We start from the raw sequence: 18,140 nt of genomic DNA on the forward strand, positions 1-18,140 counted from the left end.
ACAAGCAGTGGAAGAAGCCACCTACGGAAGCTCTGAAAACACCCTCGGGCACCCCAGGGCCACGGCCGGCCTGCACACCCCTGCCGCCCACCCGGCCGGTGGGGTCTTCAGGCTCCTCTCTGCCGGCACCGCGCTCCAGGCCCAGGCCCGGCTTCCCGGCCTCGTGTCTCACTTCCTCGTGTCTCAGTTCCCACCTGAACTGATATCCTAGACCCTGGGCTTGCTTCCGTTCTCATGTGGATCCTCGTCACTTCCCCTCTCGGTCCTCTCCCGAGGCTCTCCTCGAGGCGGGACAGGCAGTACCCGGGACTCTGCCCCTCTCTTCACGTACAGCCCCTCCCTGGCCCGTTGAGCCACGTGGCCTAGGTGGAGACCTGGTTCTCCCTCTGCTTAGCCCCTCGGGGCTGACGTCGTGTCCCCATGGGCTTCAGAGCTACCCGGAATGGAGCCTCCGCTCTCCAGGGACCTCCCCCCCTCCCCCACGCTCCCCAGGCTTCAGGGCACCTTCTCAGCAGGGGGGGATCTGATCCAACCTCAGATGGTGGTACGAACGGCCGTGCCCCTTCCCTTGGGCCGATCTATCCCAACTTCCACACTTGTGTTCTCAGCCCCACCGGCACCAAAGCGCAGCACTGGATGTCAATTCTGCCAAAGCTCCTCTGAGTTACCAGAACACCCAGGGACAGAACACCCACTGGTCGGAGGGAGCTGAAGTCAGTCAAGGAGCAATCAATCGGCAACAGCTCCTTTGCCTGGCTCGATGACACGTTTGAGCCTGGGTCATAAGGGGGCCGTGAGGCTAAACGGCTCCAGCGAGGGCACCCCAGGAGCCATCAAGGTGGAAGAGACGGTCACTCGTCAGCCAGACCGAGGGCCCCAGACGGGCCACCCTCACCTGGATCAGCAAAAGCTAATGCCTCGGCCTCCCCCGGCTGGTACGGGCCACGGGCCCCCGCGGCCGCCCTCAGCCCTCCGCCTCCACCCCGCCGCCGCAAGCAGGACACCGCGCTGTAACCACCGGCTCCACACACACGGCGTCTCGCTCGTCTCTGCACACCCACGGCGCCTGACACGCGCAGGAACGAGTGTACGAACGACGAGCGTATGCACAGGAGCCAACGCACAAAGCAGTGGACGAGACAAGGTCTGGTTTTGCACGCTGACCGAGAAGCGGATGGGAACGGAAGCCAACGCTCGGGAAAGCAGAGTAAGCCGAGTGACTTGGCGATGTCGATCCCACGCCCACAGAAGACACGCAGCCTTTCCTCCGGCCCTCTCGCTGGCACTCACCTGTACGGCTCCATGGTCCGAATTCCGTAGAACAAGGCCTCCTCCAGCAGACCCAGGTTGATGCAGGCGTCCATGGCGCAGTCGAGCACCTTCAGCTGGTAGATGTTGATATCGGGAAGCCGTTCCGAGTTGCTGCTGATGATCGCCTGGCACATGGCCAGAACCTGCTCCCACTCTGTTATTAACCTTAGTTAAGGATTCATTGTCTTCAGCCAGAAAACAAGTAAAGTGCGATTCTCTAAGAGGCTGAAGAGCTCCCAGGCACAGGAGGGAAGGAAGAGCCCATTATTTTGCACAGATGAGCTGCCTGCAAACACACTCGAGAAACAAAAACATGTAAGTGGCGTCTCAGACAAGTAAATTCTGTTTTGACATCAACAAGCCATCTTCCACGCAAGCCTGTACTTTGGGGGATTAAGACACCCAAAGAACCGTTCTTTCTTCCGACTCCTGTAAGCGTTCTCTTTACATCCAGGCACGGAGTGAATACAGCTGTTTATTAAAACTGGACTCCCAGTTAGGTCCAGTTGAAATTATGCATGCCGTCAGCTTCCGTTACAAAACTGGTCTGAAATTAAAGAAGCTTCAGGCAGATTCCGTGTCTAAGAGGAGGAGCTCATTTCTGCTTCTGTGTCGTTTGAACCTCGGGCATACGTGAAACCAAGCCCACAGCCACTCACTGGCCCACAGGAGGGGAAGCAGGTTGAACAAGTACATCCCCACTGGGCCTCATATTGAAGTTTCTTGATTATAAAGCAAAAGTGATCCAAGCCTACACTTAACCAAAAAAAAAAAATTCGTATTTTGAGCCCCCAAAGCACAAGATAATATTAAGAACATGGCTCCTGCATGTAAACTGTGGGCAGGGCGAATGATGCTTTAAAAAGGGCGGGGAGAAGACCCGATACCCACTTAGGAGCAGCTCTGACTTTCCGACTCGCTGTGAACCCATAACTCACTCCCGTGGGACTTCGGTGTGATCGCACTTTTGACAACGGCTATTACTCCCCGTGCTGTTCCAGAGGGAGTCGGAGGACTGAGCGCACGGTGTATGGAGCGTGCTCTGAATCCCTCCCAGGTGGATCACTCTGGAAGCACGGCGGAAGACAGCTCCCTTCCTGCACAGCCTCCACTGCTGGTGTCAGATGAGGGGAGGCCACGAGGACGCCGGTCTGGGGCTGGCCCTCCCCGCCTTCAGCCTGTGTGGCTCCAATCCACCTGCTTTCATGTGCAGAATTCCACTGGGGCGAAATCTGCACTCGGTTTGCAGATTTCAGACGCGACAGAAATGGCATAGCCTTTGACTGCAGATAAAGCTGGATTTCAGTGTGAGCTACTTCTGTCATTTGTCAGATCTGAGGCTCTGAGGATGTCACCCAGGTGAGCACCTAGGGGACAGGAGCCCTGATCGTGACCAGGCGTAAGGAAAACGGCTCAGCGGACCGAACCCCCTCCTACCCACACCCCTCACCTCCAGCACACAAGCCGGTCTCCTCGCGATCAGTGCCCCTGACCGAAGCCCCCTCCATCCTCCATTGGGCTCTCACACCGCACGCCCGCCCTGAACGGTGCACTTCAGTGCCCCTTTATCCCACCCTCCAGCAACATCTACCGCTCCTAGCCTCCATGCCGGCCAGGCGGTGCGGCCTTCCAGAACGTCAGGAAACACTTGTAATAAACCAATCAAGCTGCCCGTGTGAGTGGGAACTAATGTCTTCATTAACCCTCCAGGAAATATGCTTCTCTTCGCCTAGAGGCAGAATACCTCACCCCAAAGGCACGACTTCCTTACTTAGAATCACAAGTGCCGCAATGCACGGCTGAGGGTCTTTACTTCAGATTTCTGCACACTACACTCTGTAATTTCAGCATGAGTCCTGTCTCTGAGGGGTCGACTCTGCTCTCAGAAGAGGTACATTCATTGAAGAAAAGAGAGTCGGTGCCTTTCTTTCGTACCCATCTGACACACATGTTTAAAGTGTGCCGAGTGTATCCCCAGACGTTGGGGGTAGGCGGTAGCTTAGGCAGTGCACTGATTTTGTAACAGATTGCCGGGCTAACCTTTGTGGCTTTTCATTCCAGGATTAGATACATGACGAACTGTCAGAAGGAATGACTGTCTCTTACACAATGCTAGACATTTCTGTGGCAAGACTTTGCACCTTATTTGAACATTGTGTTGCTTGACCTCCATTGCTATTTGCCTATTCGTTTATCTACGCTCCGACTCATTTCAAAGAGGTTTGAGGTGACAAGCCTTAGAAATAAAAACCAGATGTGATATTCTGCAGCCACTGATAGGAACACATCCACTTTATCCCCCAGCAGGCTGGAAGGGAGCGCGTGCCAATTTCCCTTCGTAACATTGGCAACTGTCTCCTGGCAAACAAGGCCAGCCTTTCCTGTAAAACACCCCAGTGAGCAAAAAAATGGAATAATTTTAACTAAGAGGCTTTTCCCCCAAGCTAATGTTGACATTGTATTTGCTCAAAAATGTAGTCGCCGGCATTTGCTTGGCGTCGAGTACGATCCGTTCTGTTCCAGTGAGGAATTGAGCTCTAGACCGGAGCAGGGTGGAGAGCCTACCTGAAGCGGACAGAACGGTCCCTCGGATACCCTTTTTCCTGCACGCTTTTCAATGACAGTAAGAGGAATGGGGGGGAGGAAAAGGGGAATAAAGGGAAATTAGTCAACTCCTTGGAACCACCGAGCTTTTACTCACTTAGTATCATATTATTCTGCTTAAGTCCTCCACGGGCCCCTCTCCCCTAGAAAGCATCATCTCCGTGCACGGCCTGTAAGGCCTTGCCGGGGCGCCCCCCCCCCCCCATACTGAACAAGCATGATCTGGGGACAGCATGTGATTTCACATTCTGCCCGTCTACACAGGCTCCCCGCTCTGGCGGGTGGCCTTCTTCACGGCGTCGGCCTGGAGAATTCCCACTGTGCCTCCCAGACACAACTCAGTGGTCACCTCCTCTCTGGAACGTTCTTTAACCTCCCAGAGCTGACTACTCTGCCTTTGATGCCTCTCAAATACATATTTACCAAAACAGGTGTTCATTTACGTGTGAGAGTTGTGAGTGCAGGGTTGTGTCCTCTTTTTTTTTTTTTAATTTTTTTTTTCAACGTTTATTTATTTTTGGGACAGAGAGAGACAGAGCATGAACGGGGGAGGGGCAGAGAAAGAGGGAGACACAGAATCGGAAACAGGCTCCAGGCTCTGAGCCATCAGCCCAGAGCCTGACGCGGGGCTCGAACTCCCGGACCGCGAGATCATGACCTGGCTGAAGTCGGACGCTTAACCGACTGCGCCACCCAGGCGCCCCAAGTTGTGTCCTCTTAATAGACCCTCCGATCTATTCCATGATTAAGGGTGGACCAAAGGCTGGGTTGTGACTGGCAAGGTGGCAGGCACAGAGTCAGTTTGCAGTGAAACCCAACTGTAGCAGGGTCATCAGGGACCTAATTCTACTGCATGGGACAACAGAGAATGACCCTACTTCTCTAACTGTAACGGTTCTCTGAGACCAAGGAGGACCCCCTCTCATTCCCAGATTTGACTGTTTTCCCAATAATGCCAATCCTTCCTATGGACAGGGTTTCAAATTCCACTGGGATCCTGGTTACACTCTTCAAAACCGATTCCAATTTTCCTACACCTTCCTTAACATGTCCTACCCTAAAGTGAACAGAAAACTACAGATATGATCACACTAAAAGCATCACCTTTCTTACTTTCTATTCTCTATTAATACAGCCCAAGATCACAGTAGTTTTTTGAGGGGTTATATCATCCTTGTAAACTTTATTAAACTTTGCTGTTTACTAAAACCCTAAAATTGTTCCACATGTTTTGCTATTGCTAAGCTTTAGGTACATTTACAGACTTAAGCTTTTTGACCCAGATAGAAGATTTTATATACGTTCTTGTTGCATTTCATCTTTTTGGATTCAGGCATCATTCAAACCTTCAGGGATCGTATCAGCCCCCCTCTGCCATCCTCCCCACTATAACCTTTGGGAATGTGATGACCCTGTGCTCTGTGTGTTCACTCAAGGTACAGAGTCAAAGGTGGAAGAGAACTGGAGGCGGGGGGGGGGGGGGAACAGAGAACTCCAGAGTGACAGGGACCCGGGTGGCAGCATTTTCTCATACGGCTGTTCAACCATTTAGGAAGACGTCCGGCCAGGCTAACATCCAGCATCAATTTCTTGGCCACTTCTAACTGAATCTCCTTCTGGAATCTACATACAAACTTTGCCAAAGAAAGCTGGGACTCCCTTGCTCTTGGTAAACCCTGCAGCCTTGGGCTGATCACAGCTTCCTTTTTCCTTCCTTTAGTAACCAATTACAGATTCCTTACCCAACCTGCAACAACCAACCAACAAACAAACAAACAAACAAAAAACCACCCACTGGGTACAGACTTCAGAAATTACTTATTTCACCTTTGAAGGTAAGAACATCTATCTATCCACCTCTCCTATTCTTTATAATGCTTTCAAGAACACCTCGTCTGCAGATTTGCTTACTGATAGGGGTAAGAATTTCCCCGCGGCATCTGAATGACATTTCGATCTTTTTCATCTTGGTCTATTTCTTCTTACCGGGTGGTTTCCCTCTGTTGCATTTTTGCTCAGGTGACCTCCCCTTACTGGCAGCGACCCCCTCCTCAGCCTCTGCCCATCCAAACCCTGTCCCTGATTTGGGCCACCTTTCACTCAGCATAATGTCAGCGTAGCCTCCCCACATAGCCTCCAGCATAAGTTCTCTCTCCTACTCTCTGAACTTTGACCCACTCATGGTCCTTACTGTTTATGCCAAGAAAATTTATTATGTGGTGACTCCCACTGCCATTGTAGTTGTGGTTAATTTAATATGAAGCTTCTAGATCTGAGGGTCAATGACATTAAGTTATAAGGATTCTGAGTTATTCTTTCCCAGAGATGTAGTTTATAGGCAAAGGGAATTTAGAAATTTGTTACCTTGTATACAGACTACTATTTACTGTCCAATTACTGGTCATGACTTTTGATTACTATTGAATGGTGGTGAGGTACTCACACTGATCCGGCCATGGCCTTCCCTAGCCATTACCCAATCTGTTGGCAGGGATTGGGATGCAGCCTGTGACCATGACACAGAATGAAGCTCACTGGCTCACACAGAAGTCAAACCGTGGACTTGGGTTTCATTAACACCGAGCTCCAACCAATAAAGCAATCCCAAGGGTACAGCTCAATCCACAGGTAAAAGGATACTCCAATGTGCCTTCAGTTCCTCAATTTTTTTCAGCGATTCTTGAACTTCCTTCCATACTTGCTCATCACCAGTAAGCATGTCAGCATCCTGCCCAGGCCAAATTAAGAGAACAGAAAGAAAGACAAATTATTTAATTAAAAAACAGGCAAAGGAAAAAAAAAATGGACAAAGGATCTGAACAGACATTTTTCCAAAAAAGATATACAAACAGCCAATAAGCACATGGAAAGATGCTCAACATCATTAGCCATTAGGGAAATACACATGAAAACCACACGGAGTTATCACTTGACACCCATCAGCTTGGCTATAAGGATGTCAAGAAAAAACATAATACCAATGTTGGTGAGGATGTAGAGAAACTGAAACTCTCATGTATTACTGGCAGCAATGTGAAATGATGCAGGCACTTTGGAAAATAGCCTGGCAGTTTCTCAAAAGGTTGAGCAGAGCTTCCATATCATTTAACAATTCCACTCTAGATACCCGAGAGAAAGGAGAACCTGGGTTCACACACACAGTTGTGCGTCAATATTCACAGCAGCATAATTCTAGCAAATAAGGTGGAAACGACCCAATGTCCCTTAGCCAATGAATGGATACATAAAATGTGGCATATCCATACAATGGAATATTACTGGCAGTAAAAAGAAACGGATTACTACAACATGGATGAACCCTAAGAACACCACGCTAAGTGAAAGAAGCCAGTCACAAAGGACCACATAAGATTCCATATATATGGAATCCATATATATATATATGATATGAATATATGAATATATGGAATCCACATATATATATATGATATGAATACATGAATATATGGAATCCATATATATATATGATATGAATACATGAATATATGGAATCCATATATATATATGATATGAATACATGAATATATGGAATCCATATATATATGATATGAATATATGAATATATGGAATCCATATATATATGATATGAATATATGAATATATGGAATCCATATATATATGATATGAATATATGAACATATGGAATCCATATATATATATATGATATGAATATATGAATATATGGAATCCATATATATATATGATATGAATATATGAATATATGGAATCCATATATATATGATATGAATATATGAATATATGGAATCCATATATATATATGATATGAATATATGAATATATGGAATCCATATATATATGATATGAATATATGAATATATGAAATCCATATATATATGATATGAATATATGAATATATGGAATCCATATATATATGATATGAATATGTGAATATATGGAATCCATATATATATGATATGAATATATGAACATATGGAATCCATATATATATATGATATGAATATATGAACATATGGAATCCATATATATATGATATGAATATATGAATATATGGAATCCATATATATATGATATGAATATATGAATATATGGAATCCATATATATATGATATGAATATATGAACATATGGAATCCATATATATATATATGATATGAATATATGAACATATGGAATCCATATATATATGATATGAATATATGAATATATGGAATCCATATATATATGATATGAATATATGAATATATAGAATCCATATATATATATATATGATATGAATATATGAATATATGGAATCCATATATATATATATGATATGAATATATGGAATCCATATATATATGATATGAATATATGAACATATGGAATCCATATATATATATGATATGAATATATGAATATATGGAATCCATATATATATATGATATGAATATATGAATATATGGAATCCATATATATATATGAATATATGAATATATGGAATCCATATATATATATGATATGAATATATGAATATATGGAATCCATATATATATATGATATGAATATATGAACATACGGAATCCATATATATATATGATATGAATATATGAACATACGGAATCCATATATATATATATGATATGAATATATGAACATATGGAATCCATATATACATATGATATGAATATATGAATATATGGAATCCATATATATATGATATGAATATATGAATATATGGAATCCATATATATATATGAATATATGAATATATGGAATCCATATATATATATGATATGAATATATGAATATATGGAATCCATATATATATATATATGATATGAAATGTTCAGAATAGACAAACCCACAGAGACAGAAAGCCAATTACTAATTGGCTAGGGAGGGGGACGGGGTTGGGGAGAACTGGGCAGGGACCACTAATGAGGACCGAGTTTCTTCTTGGGACAATGAAAATATAAAATCCACTGTATTAATGGTTCTACAACTCTGTAAAAATACTAAAAGCCATTGAATTATATACTTTACATGACTGAATTGTATGCTATGTGAATTATATCTCAATAAAGCTGATATATATCAGGAAGAGTAAAGAGGGGCAAGAGAAAGAATCATTTGTTTGGAGACCAAAGATACTTTAATCAAAAATGTTGTTATCAATCAAAACGGGTCTAGGAAAGAGTAAGATGAGTACAATTACACCCATGTGAATGAATTTTGACTTCTGCAAAAACTAGAAAAAAGAAAAGGGAAAAAAGATACCCAACATTTTAAAAAGTAATTCAAAACAAAATAAAAGTGTAGGTTACCATTTATTAAATGTTTGTCCTCTGGGTTAGTAAGCAAGTCCTTTACTCTTCCTGTATGTCCACATTTTAGGAGTTCGGTAGCCACATGACCACCATACTGGGCAGTGCAGATACAGAATAGTTCTGGCATCACAGAAAGTTCTGTTGGACAGAGCTGCTTTAAGGAGGCTACTCAAAGCTTAAGAAATTGTCATCAGACACCATTCAAAACCAGGTATTCGATATTCATTAAACTCTCGATGGGTGTCAGGGAGAAGAACCATCTCAGGAAGTTATATCAAATCATGGCCAAATCACGGCAAAGGTGCGGGAGGCAGACATTTTCAAACAATGGAGGTCTCCCTGGAGATTTGTGCATGCCTACTAGAGAGGTTTATACAATGACCCTTGTGAGAACCACCACCAGAGTAAGCCTGTTACCGGCAGGAAGATACACAGCACACAGGTCTGCCAGGGCAGAGAACAAATGAGGGCCACAGAGAGCCACAGAAAAGAGATCCCACGAACAGGGCGAGGCAGCAGGTACACATGTGAGGAAATACGTGAGCTTGTGTGAATGTGTCTGTGTAGGAGGGCTTCATGGGTCTCTGTGTAGACATGTCGTGCATATGAATAATAATATTGGGTGGTTTTTAAAAGGAATCCAGTGTTTGCTTCGACAGTACATATACTAAAATTGGAACAATACAGAGAAGATTCACATGGCTCCTGTGCAAGGAGGTGATGCAAATTTGTCAAATGTTCCATACTTTTTTGATTTCAGTTCAGGTCACGATCTCCTGGTTTGTGGGTTTGAGCCCCACATCAGGCTCCATACTGGCAGTGTGGAGCCTGGATGCAATTCTCTCTGCCCCTTCCCACTCCTTCTCTCTCTCTTCTTCTCTTTCTCTCTCTCTCAAAATAAATAAATAAACTTAAAAAAAAAAAAAAGAAACCATAAGTGGACCCTGCTTTTTTGGGTAAATTCTTTTTTTTTGGTAATATTTAAAAAAATTTTTTAATGTTTATTTATTTTTGAGACACAAAGAGAGCACAAACAGGGGAGGGGCAGGGAGAGAGGGAGACGCAGAATCCGAAGCAGGCTCCAGGCTCCGAGCTGTCAGCACAGAGCCCGATGCAGGGCTGGAACTCACGAACCCGCGAGATCATGACCTGAGCCGAAGCCGGCCGCTTAACCGACTGAGCCACCCAGGCGCCCCTTGGGGATATTCTGAGTAAGAACTTAGCTTTCTATACATAGGAGAGGAAACAAAAATGAATTGCTTTAAAAAAGGTAAACATCAATCTCCTTCTAAATACCTGCCCTAAGTCCACATTTAGCTCCTAAAGCCTCAGTCCCACCGCTTCATTCCGAAGCAACTTGTTAGCACCTTCCAGATAAAGCCCACGTGTTAAATCTCGACAACCATGGCGGTTTAGGATGACATTTTCCTGTTTGATATTTTGCTACTGGCAGCTCAAGCCTTAGGCTCTAGGCAAAATGTCTTGCTTCTTAGACTCTCCGGTCGGCGGCACAGATGCCCCCAAAGATGTCCACGTCCTGATCCCTGGAACCTGCACACAGGTTTGGGTACACGCCAAAGGGGAATTAAGCTGCAAGTGAGATTAAGGCGAGTGCCCTGGACTCCCCAGGTGGGCCCAAGGGAATCACAAGGGTCTTGCAGAGTGGAAGAGGCAGGCAGAGTAAGAGGTCAGAGCGATGTGACGGGAGGACCCAACCTCACTGTTGGCTAAGAAGGCGGAGGAAGGGACCCACAGACCACAGAGCACAGGACACCTGCAGAAGCCAGCAAAGACAAGGATACAAATTCCCCCTGGAGACTCCGCAAAGGAAGGTAGCCCTGCCAAGACCTTCATTTTAGCCCAGGGGCACCGGTGTCAGGCTTCTGACCCACAGAACTGCCAGACAATAAATCTGTGTTGTTTCAAGCCACGAGTGTGTGATCGTCTGTTACGGCAGTCATAGGAAACTAACACAGTCCCACATAGCTGCTGTTCTTCTGGCCACTGGACCTTGGCACATGCACCTCCCTGCGGCTGAAATTAATTTTTTTTTTAATTTTAGATAGAGTGGGGGGGGGCAGTGAGGGGCAGAAAGAGAAAAAGAGAGAATCTTAAGCAGGCTCCATGCTCAGTCTGGAGACCGACACAGGGCTCAATCCCACGACCATTTATCTATTCAGTTAGCACCTACTGAGGACCTACCTAGCGCAATGCTCTAGGCACTGAGAATAAAGCGGTAAAGAGATCCTAGTGTCTTCGCTGACGAGGTGGGAGGAGCGTGGAATGACCAAAAAACACACACGTAAAATACTATTTGTCGGAGGGAGAGGGACAGGGAGCACTGGCCCCAGGGAGTTCCATTTAAGCAGGGTTATCCAGGAAGGCCTCGCTGATAAGATAAAGGTCTGGGAGAGGTAGAGGGGTGGGAGATAAGAACTCCTGGAGGAGGGGCCAGCAGCTAGTGCCAGGATGCCGAGGCAGGGCTGGCCCGATGTTTCAGAGATAGCAAGAAGGCTGGTGTGGATAGAGGTCCTCAGCTGCTTTGTGTGTGCATGTCATATCTTTCCCATAAAAATTTTTTAAATGTTTATTTATTTTTGAGAGGGACAGAGTACAAACCGGGGAGGGGCAGAGAGAGAGGGGGACACAGAATCCGAAGCAGGCTCCAGGCTCCAAGCTGTTAGCACAAAGCCCGACGCGGGGCTCGAACTCACGGACCGCGAGATCATGACCTGAGCCGAAGTCGGACGCTTAACCGACTGAGCCACCTAGGTGCCCCGCATCTTTCCCATTTTAGAGTTAAATATAGGTCTTATTCTTCTTTGATCCTGCCTCTCGCAAATACCAGCACAGAGCATGGTATGTAACCAATGCCCAGTTAAACGTCTCTAGGATGGGTCTGGAAGATGAAAATTCACATTTATTTGGCAATGACCTGGATGTCTCGTGTATGTATTTCAATCATTCGTCACAACATCCTCATAGGGCATCAACACCTATAACCCACAAATGAGGCACAAGATAGCCCTAATGCTTAATTAACTGCTACAAATGTCCTTCTGTCCCTAATTGCCAGAGGTGAGATTCAAATCCAAGTCTGTCTGGCCTCAGAGCTCAAGCTCTGAAAGATGCAACAGGTCTTTGAGGGAGTAGCTTCAAAATTCTCTTCAACCCGTGGTCCCAGGATCTTCCTAACAGCAGCACTTGGAAAAGGGCAATCAATCCACCAACATGGAACCCACAGCGGATCTTGTAGTCTTCCACAAAACGGGGAGAGACCATGGCCCTCAAGACCTCAGGGTGAGACAGAATAATTTCATATGGGAACTGTACTCACAACTAAACCTGCTCAGTAATCTGACTAGCTGTTCTTTGGGTTGAGCCTAAGACTTCATCACCTACCAGAGGAGAAGGCAAGCTTTGGATCTGTTTCCAAACACTCAGAAATCGCTCCTGAGAGCACTCTATATTGGAGTGAGACAAGCGGCATTCACTAATGGCTAACCATCAGTGCCCTGGAATGTTCCACTATGATGAGAGCGTGTATTCACTACATGCTCAGGTTCCCAACTCCCCCCACTCCCACAGACTTTGTTATATTCTGTGACTTCTCCTGTGACTGTCCCCACAATAGGGTCTGTCTCTCCTCTCTCCACACCAAGGAGGGGCACATTCAATAATGTGTGTACATATGCACATACACACGTGTTCATATACATAGGAAATATATGTGCATAGAAACTACTTAGGGAAGCATAATTTACATCTATTTCTTCAATTTGCAAATATAAGAGTAAATTATCATGTTCTTTTTCAAGGTCCCTGAGGTATAAAACCAGTAAATTTATATCCTTACTTCACTATTTCTTATCCGAACACATCCAAGATACTTGCTGTCATTCAAGATAGAGTTATTTAGGGGGAAAAAAATCCTTTTTGAATTTTAGCTTTACTATGTAAACAGGGCTTAAACGGTTAAGTCCTGAAATTTGTTTCCAGTAGGTGGAAACATTCATTTTATGCACACATATATATATATATGTGTGTGTGTGTGTATATATATGTATACATATATATACATATATACATATATATACATATATTCATATACATACGTGTATATACGTATATGTGTGTGTGCATATATATATATATTTTTTTCTTCTTTTAAATCAAACGTACCATTGTTGAGTTTTCTACAAATGATAACAATAATTCAGACTACAAGCAGAAGGGTTTCTGAGAAGCTCACTCTGCTGGGAGATGATGGAGATAATTTAGGACATGTCGGTTCCAGGACCGGTAATAGCACCTCTGCCCTGACTGGCTGGACGTCCCTAAGCAAGCCTTCCTTTTCCTGGGCCTCAGCTCCCTCACCCAGAAAATAGGAAGTTGGCTTGGATAACCACCACCGTTCCTTCCACCTGACCACTCTAGAGGCTGAAGTAAAACACAGCCTGGTCAGCTCTACCTCTGGACCGCTCTCTTGCACAGTTCCAGAAAAGTCCTTAAAGAGCATGTCTTCACTTGAACCAGTAAAAACATGGCAAGAATTCCTTGGAGGCAGAAGTATGGCAGCTGCTCCCAGGATGTGGTAAGAATGAGTCTCCCAAGTGTCTCCCTTCTGTGGCCTCCCAAGCTCCTCTACTCATCACCCCCATTTCCCCGCCGGGGGCCAGGTGCAAACTACTCCCCACAGTTCAAGAGTCCATTCTCTAGATACCTGGTTCCTTCTTACCCCCATTCTTTCCTCTCACAGCCCCACCCCAATCTGACATGCCCCGGGCTCTATCTTACTGCCACGATACCAACACCTACTCTTCAACTGCAATCCTTCCCTCTGGACTCTGGAAGGACCTGGACTGCAGTGCCTGTCCGTCCCCTGGGTCACCACTTCCATTCACTTCTTTGGTTTTCTTCCCATTTGTCCCTGAAGGACCGGCCCCAAATGTCCTCATCGGGAAATCTTGTTCTACTTCCGCCCTCTGAGTTAGCCCAGCCCCCCTGGACAACTACAGCTACCCAGTCACACTCTGCACACCTCTCTCAGCACGGAGCTGTCATTCGGGCTCGGCCTTACTGTGTCCCCCGCAAGCCTCAGAACTGTTCGAGGGACCACGACCCAATCACGTGTGTTCCCAGTGCCAGCATGGGACGTTATTTGGTACGTGTTTGGTGACAGAGTAAACGAATGAAGAGAGACACATGATCTTCGATCCACGGGGACCAGTATTACAAGAAAACACCTCGACTCCACAACAACAGGAAAGAGAATCTCAACCAAGGAAACGGAGGCTGGTTTGTTTCATACCATACTATGTCACGACTCTGCGGGGAAAGGCTACGTTTCCACTGTAGCTGCCGGTATTTGCCGGATGCCCAGAGACCAGTCTAGAACATAGCTGTGAACTCTCCCCCCGGCATAAGAAATCCCTCACTGGCTCCGGAACCAGGCTCTCTGACAACCGCATCCCAGCTATCTGGGGGCAGACTGTGTTGATTCCTGGCTCCTCCCTCCGGCCTCCTCCTGAGAACCCTGTTGCTCACTTGGCCCAGAGGCCCCTGCCTCCATCTGACCCTGAATGGATCAGTGAGGCCATTTAAGTTCCCTCAAACACAGCTGCTAAATCAATACCCTAGCATCATTCCCTTCGCTGTGGAAAAAAAAAATAGGTGCCAGATGATATGAGATAATCTCACCGCTACATAAAAGGGTGCCACTCAACACAATTACATTCCATCGGCCAAGTGCTTCCTTTGGGTTTCAGAGTAGGAAGCAGACCTGCCAGGCGCCAGTGGGGGATTAAAATTCGAGTTTCTTCAACTGGGTAAGGTTGGAATGCAGCAAGGCTGTCCGTCCTTGGGAAGAACCATGGGCTCTACCAGGCTCAAACATGGGATGCAGCCATCCAGATCTACTCTGCATCTGAAACACTTAAACAGATGTGCTCACTCGGCTCACGAGCGCTGGGTGCCGGAGCTCCTGCACTGGGCTGATTTCAGATGGCTCCCATTAAAAGGAAAAGGAGAAAAGCAATCTGCTTCCAGTACTTCCTGTCATCCAATCCTCCTGCAAAGCCTAATTAGACTGGATTGGAGGGAGATGAGTATAGGATGGGAAATAAAATTACCGAATACTTACAAACTTTTCCAGTAATTCAATAATTCTAGTGTCTCAAAAGGAGAGGCTTTTTTCATGTGTTTTGTTTTGAAAGCAAAGTGAGATTCAAACATAGTGTCTGCACTTAGGGGAGAGATGGAAAATCTTGAAGTTCAAAATCTCGAGGGGGAACAGTACCCTGGTTCGTGGATAATGTACTGGGACTAACAGATTAATATACAACATCATTCAAAACCTTTGTGATTCACAGGAAACATCTCTGCTGGAACCAATTTCCACCTCCTCTGGCAAAAACAACTGAAAGCAATTCAGATTTAACTTGAGGGGGAAAGTGGCTCTTTCATAGAGTGGAAAAAAGAGTGGTTAAAAATAGAGCGTTCATTCTCCTATCAACGGCCCACAAGTCAATGGGCATTATGGATTCGGGAAGAACGTGAAGGAAGGAATGTTCTCCGCCCGAAGCACGTTCAACTTGCAGCACGTTCTAATCAGCAGTTAACAAGCGATTGTACACAACAGTTAGAACGTGGCGAGAGGGACACTGGATTTAGGGTCCTAAAAACGTGGAGCCGAGTCCCTGCTCCACACGTGTGTGACCTTGGCAGGGCAGTTGTCCTTCCTGAAGCTAATCTTCAGTGTAGTAATTCTCTAGCAGCTGCACCTTCTAACCCTTTCTTGTGCACCCTCTAAAAGTACCAAGGTCACGAATGGCACCGTGGTCTGAGTTTTCAATTCCCACCCGAGCAGGCAGGGGTCCCTGGAGGTCTGACTGGATGGAGTCTGCTCTGTTTGGTGGGAGGGAGAAAAGTGGTCTTGTTCTACCAGAGGATGTGCCATCGAGCTCTGACTATGCCGTGCCCCACATCTCTGCACGTCCCACTCCCTCTCGCCGGAAGATTCCTGCTCAACTTCGTCAACAAGCTTCTCCCGTTCACCAAGAACTACACCGAACGGCCCCTGACCTCTGCGGTCACAATCCCTCGTCATTTTCCAAGGGGTTCCATGATAACTGGAGCATCAGGAATAACTGATGCAGGTGAAAAGGTCCTCCAGGGGCTGTTAAGAGACCCCAGGTGAAATGACACAGCCTTACAAAGGTTATTTTCTCACGTGCTTTGTGAAATGGCGAGGTCTCGGAGCCTGCACGCGACTTGCACAAGCAGGATGCCGTGAGGCTCTAAGCCCTGTGTCCTCAACTGGAGCCCCGGAGCTCCGGCCTCCCGCCCTTCACACCCTCCAGCCGAGCTGGGTGAGCCGGGAGCGAATGTCCTGTCGCCGGGGTGGCATGCCGTCTCCAACGAGCCGGTCCCACTACTAGCCGGCACCCAGCCCAGGAGTATTTGGGCACCGAGGGGCACTGAGCCCAGTCCTAATAAATGCTGCTGTTGAAGAGGGCTAGTGAAACACCCCGGGCCTCTAGCAGCAGCACTCCGTTCAACTGTCACCTGGTTTTATGTTCTCATTGTTGCTGTCAGCATCGGCCAACGCCCATCTCACCCATTTATTTCTCAGATAGAAACAGGACTCTACTGGGGCGCCTGGGTGGCTCAGTCGGTTGAGCGTCTGACTCTTGATTTCAGCCCAGGTCACGATCCCGGGGTTGTGGGATCAAGCCCTGCATCGGGCTCTGCGCTGAGCATGGAGACTGCCTGGAATTCTTCCTCTCTCTCCCTCTCTCCCTCAGCCCCTCCCCCACTTGTTCTCTCTCTCTCTCTCTCTCTCTCTCTCTCTCTCTCTCTCTCTCTCAAATTAAAAAAAAAAAAAAAGAAAAAGAAATGGGATTCTACAGCAACTACACATTTCCACAAGACCACAACATGGGAACCAACTGCAAGTTCAAGGTCAAGTCTCCAGGTACACAGAATTGCCGGAAGGGGAATGTCCCCTTCACTGCTTCTAGGAAAGTGACAGCAGCCTTGTGAGGGTGAAGTTAGACCATCTAGAACCACTATAGGCCTTTTCCCGCTCCCATCTCAACAGCTCCCCTCCCTCTGTCCCACGCATTCTTATCCCAGGGACTAAACCCCGTTCTCGGAGAAATCAGCTCGTTGCTTGTAAAATCAGGTCACTTTAGGGGAAATGAAAAGCACTTGGCAGTCACACACTTGGGGCAACCTGAGAGCCCACCCGGGTCAGTGATGCCTGCTGAAAATCTGCCTGGGGTGCAACATTTGGTGGAAAACGAGCACGACTGGCTGATACAGAAACGCAGCTCGACCTGACACACAGACATTTAGGGAGGAGGCCCTTCCCTGCACTCTCCTTCCAGCTGGAAAGATGTGTTCCTGAGAATGTATATCAGGGACTACGTGAGGCAGAAGGCTACTGGCTCAGCTTGCAAAAGCACATTCGAGCAAATTCTTTTCACATTTGTACAGAGACGATCAAACGGCGGCCGTGTAGCTGTAAACCCGCAAACCCCTCGAGGGGTCCTGCCAGCCCCGTGGGGGGAACCCCACAAGGTGGGAGGGTTGGGACTGGGGAAAAAAGGCAACGATTTTATGGGAACCATCGTTCTAATCACAACAGTCACTAAGATCAAATACACCCCCAAGTTTCAGGGCGGGTTTTGTTTTAATGGGGACCCAATCCACGGCCCTCGGCTCCTCCAGCCCGCCACACCGCCATCTCTCGCGTTCCTTCTTTGGGAACAGATGCGAGCGTCTGCCACAGCAGCAGGGCGGAATCCCGCCAGGGAGAAGGGGCAGTGTTCTGATAGCAAAGGTCAGGGTAACCCAGACGTGGTGTCTCCAGAGACATTTGAAACAGGAGGAACAACAGCAAGATCCGGGCTCG

The 18,140-nt window shown here is 46.6% G+C and overlaps 1 protein-coding gene and 1 non-coding gene across 2 annotated transcripts in view; one reads left to right on the forward strand and one right to left on the reverse strand.

The window, feature by feature from the left end:
• SMYD3 (SET and MYND domain containing 3) overlaps positions 1-18,140 on the reverse strand; it is a 679,960-nt gene that overhangs the window by 96,199 nt on the left and 565,621 nt on the right. Inside the window, exons 9-10 of the mRNA XM_047077114.1 lie at positions 6,556-6,643; positions 1,291-1,465 (exon numbers count right to left, since the gene is read on the reverse strand). Of these exons, the coding sequence (XP_046933070.1) occupies positions 1,291-1,465; positions 6,556-6,643 (263 nt within the window). The remainder of the gene's footprint in view (positions 1-1,290; positions 1,466-6,555; positions 6,644-18,140) is intronic.
• On the forward strand, positions 9,869-9,973 carry LOC124510547 (U6 spliceosomal RNA). Its single transcript, XR_006961745.1, has one exon. It is a non-coding gene; the product is annotated as a U6 spliceosomal RNA (small nuclear RNA).

The sequence above is a fragment of the Lynx rufus genome, unplaced genomic scaffold (assembly GCF_022079265.1).
Source record: "Lynx rufus isolate CCGP_SWC_20201006 ecotype Redwood Valley unplaced genomic scaffold, mLynRuf1.p SCAF_15, whole genome shotgun sequence".
NCBI classification, from domain to species: Eukaryota; Metazoa; Chordata; class Mammalia; order Carnivora; family Felidae; genus Lynx; species Lynx rufus.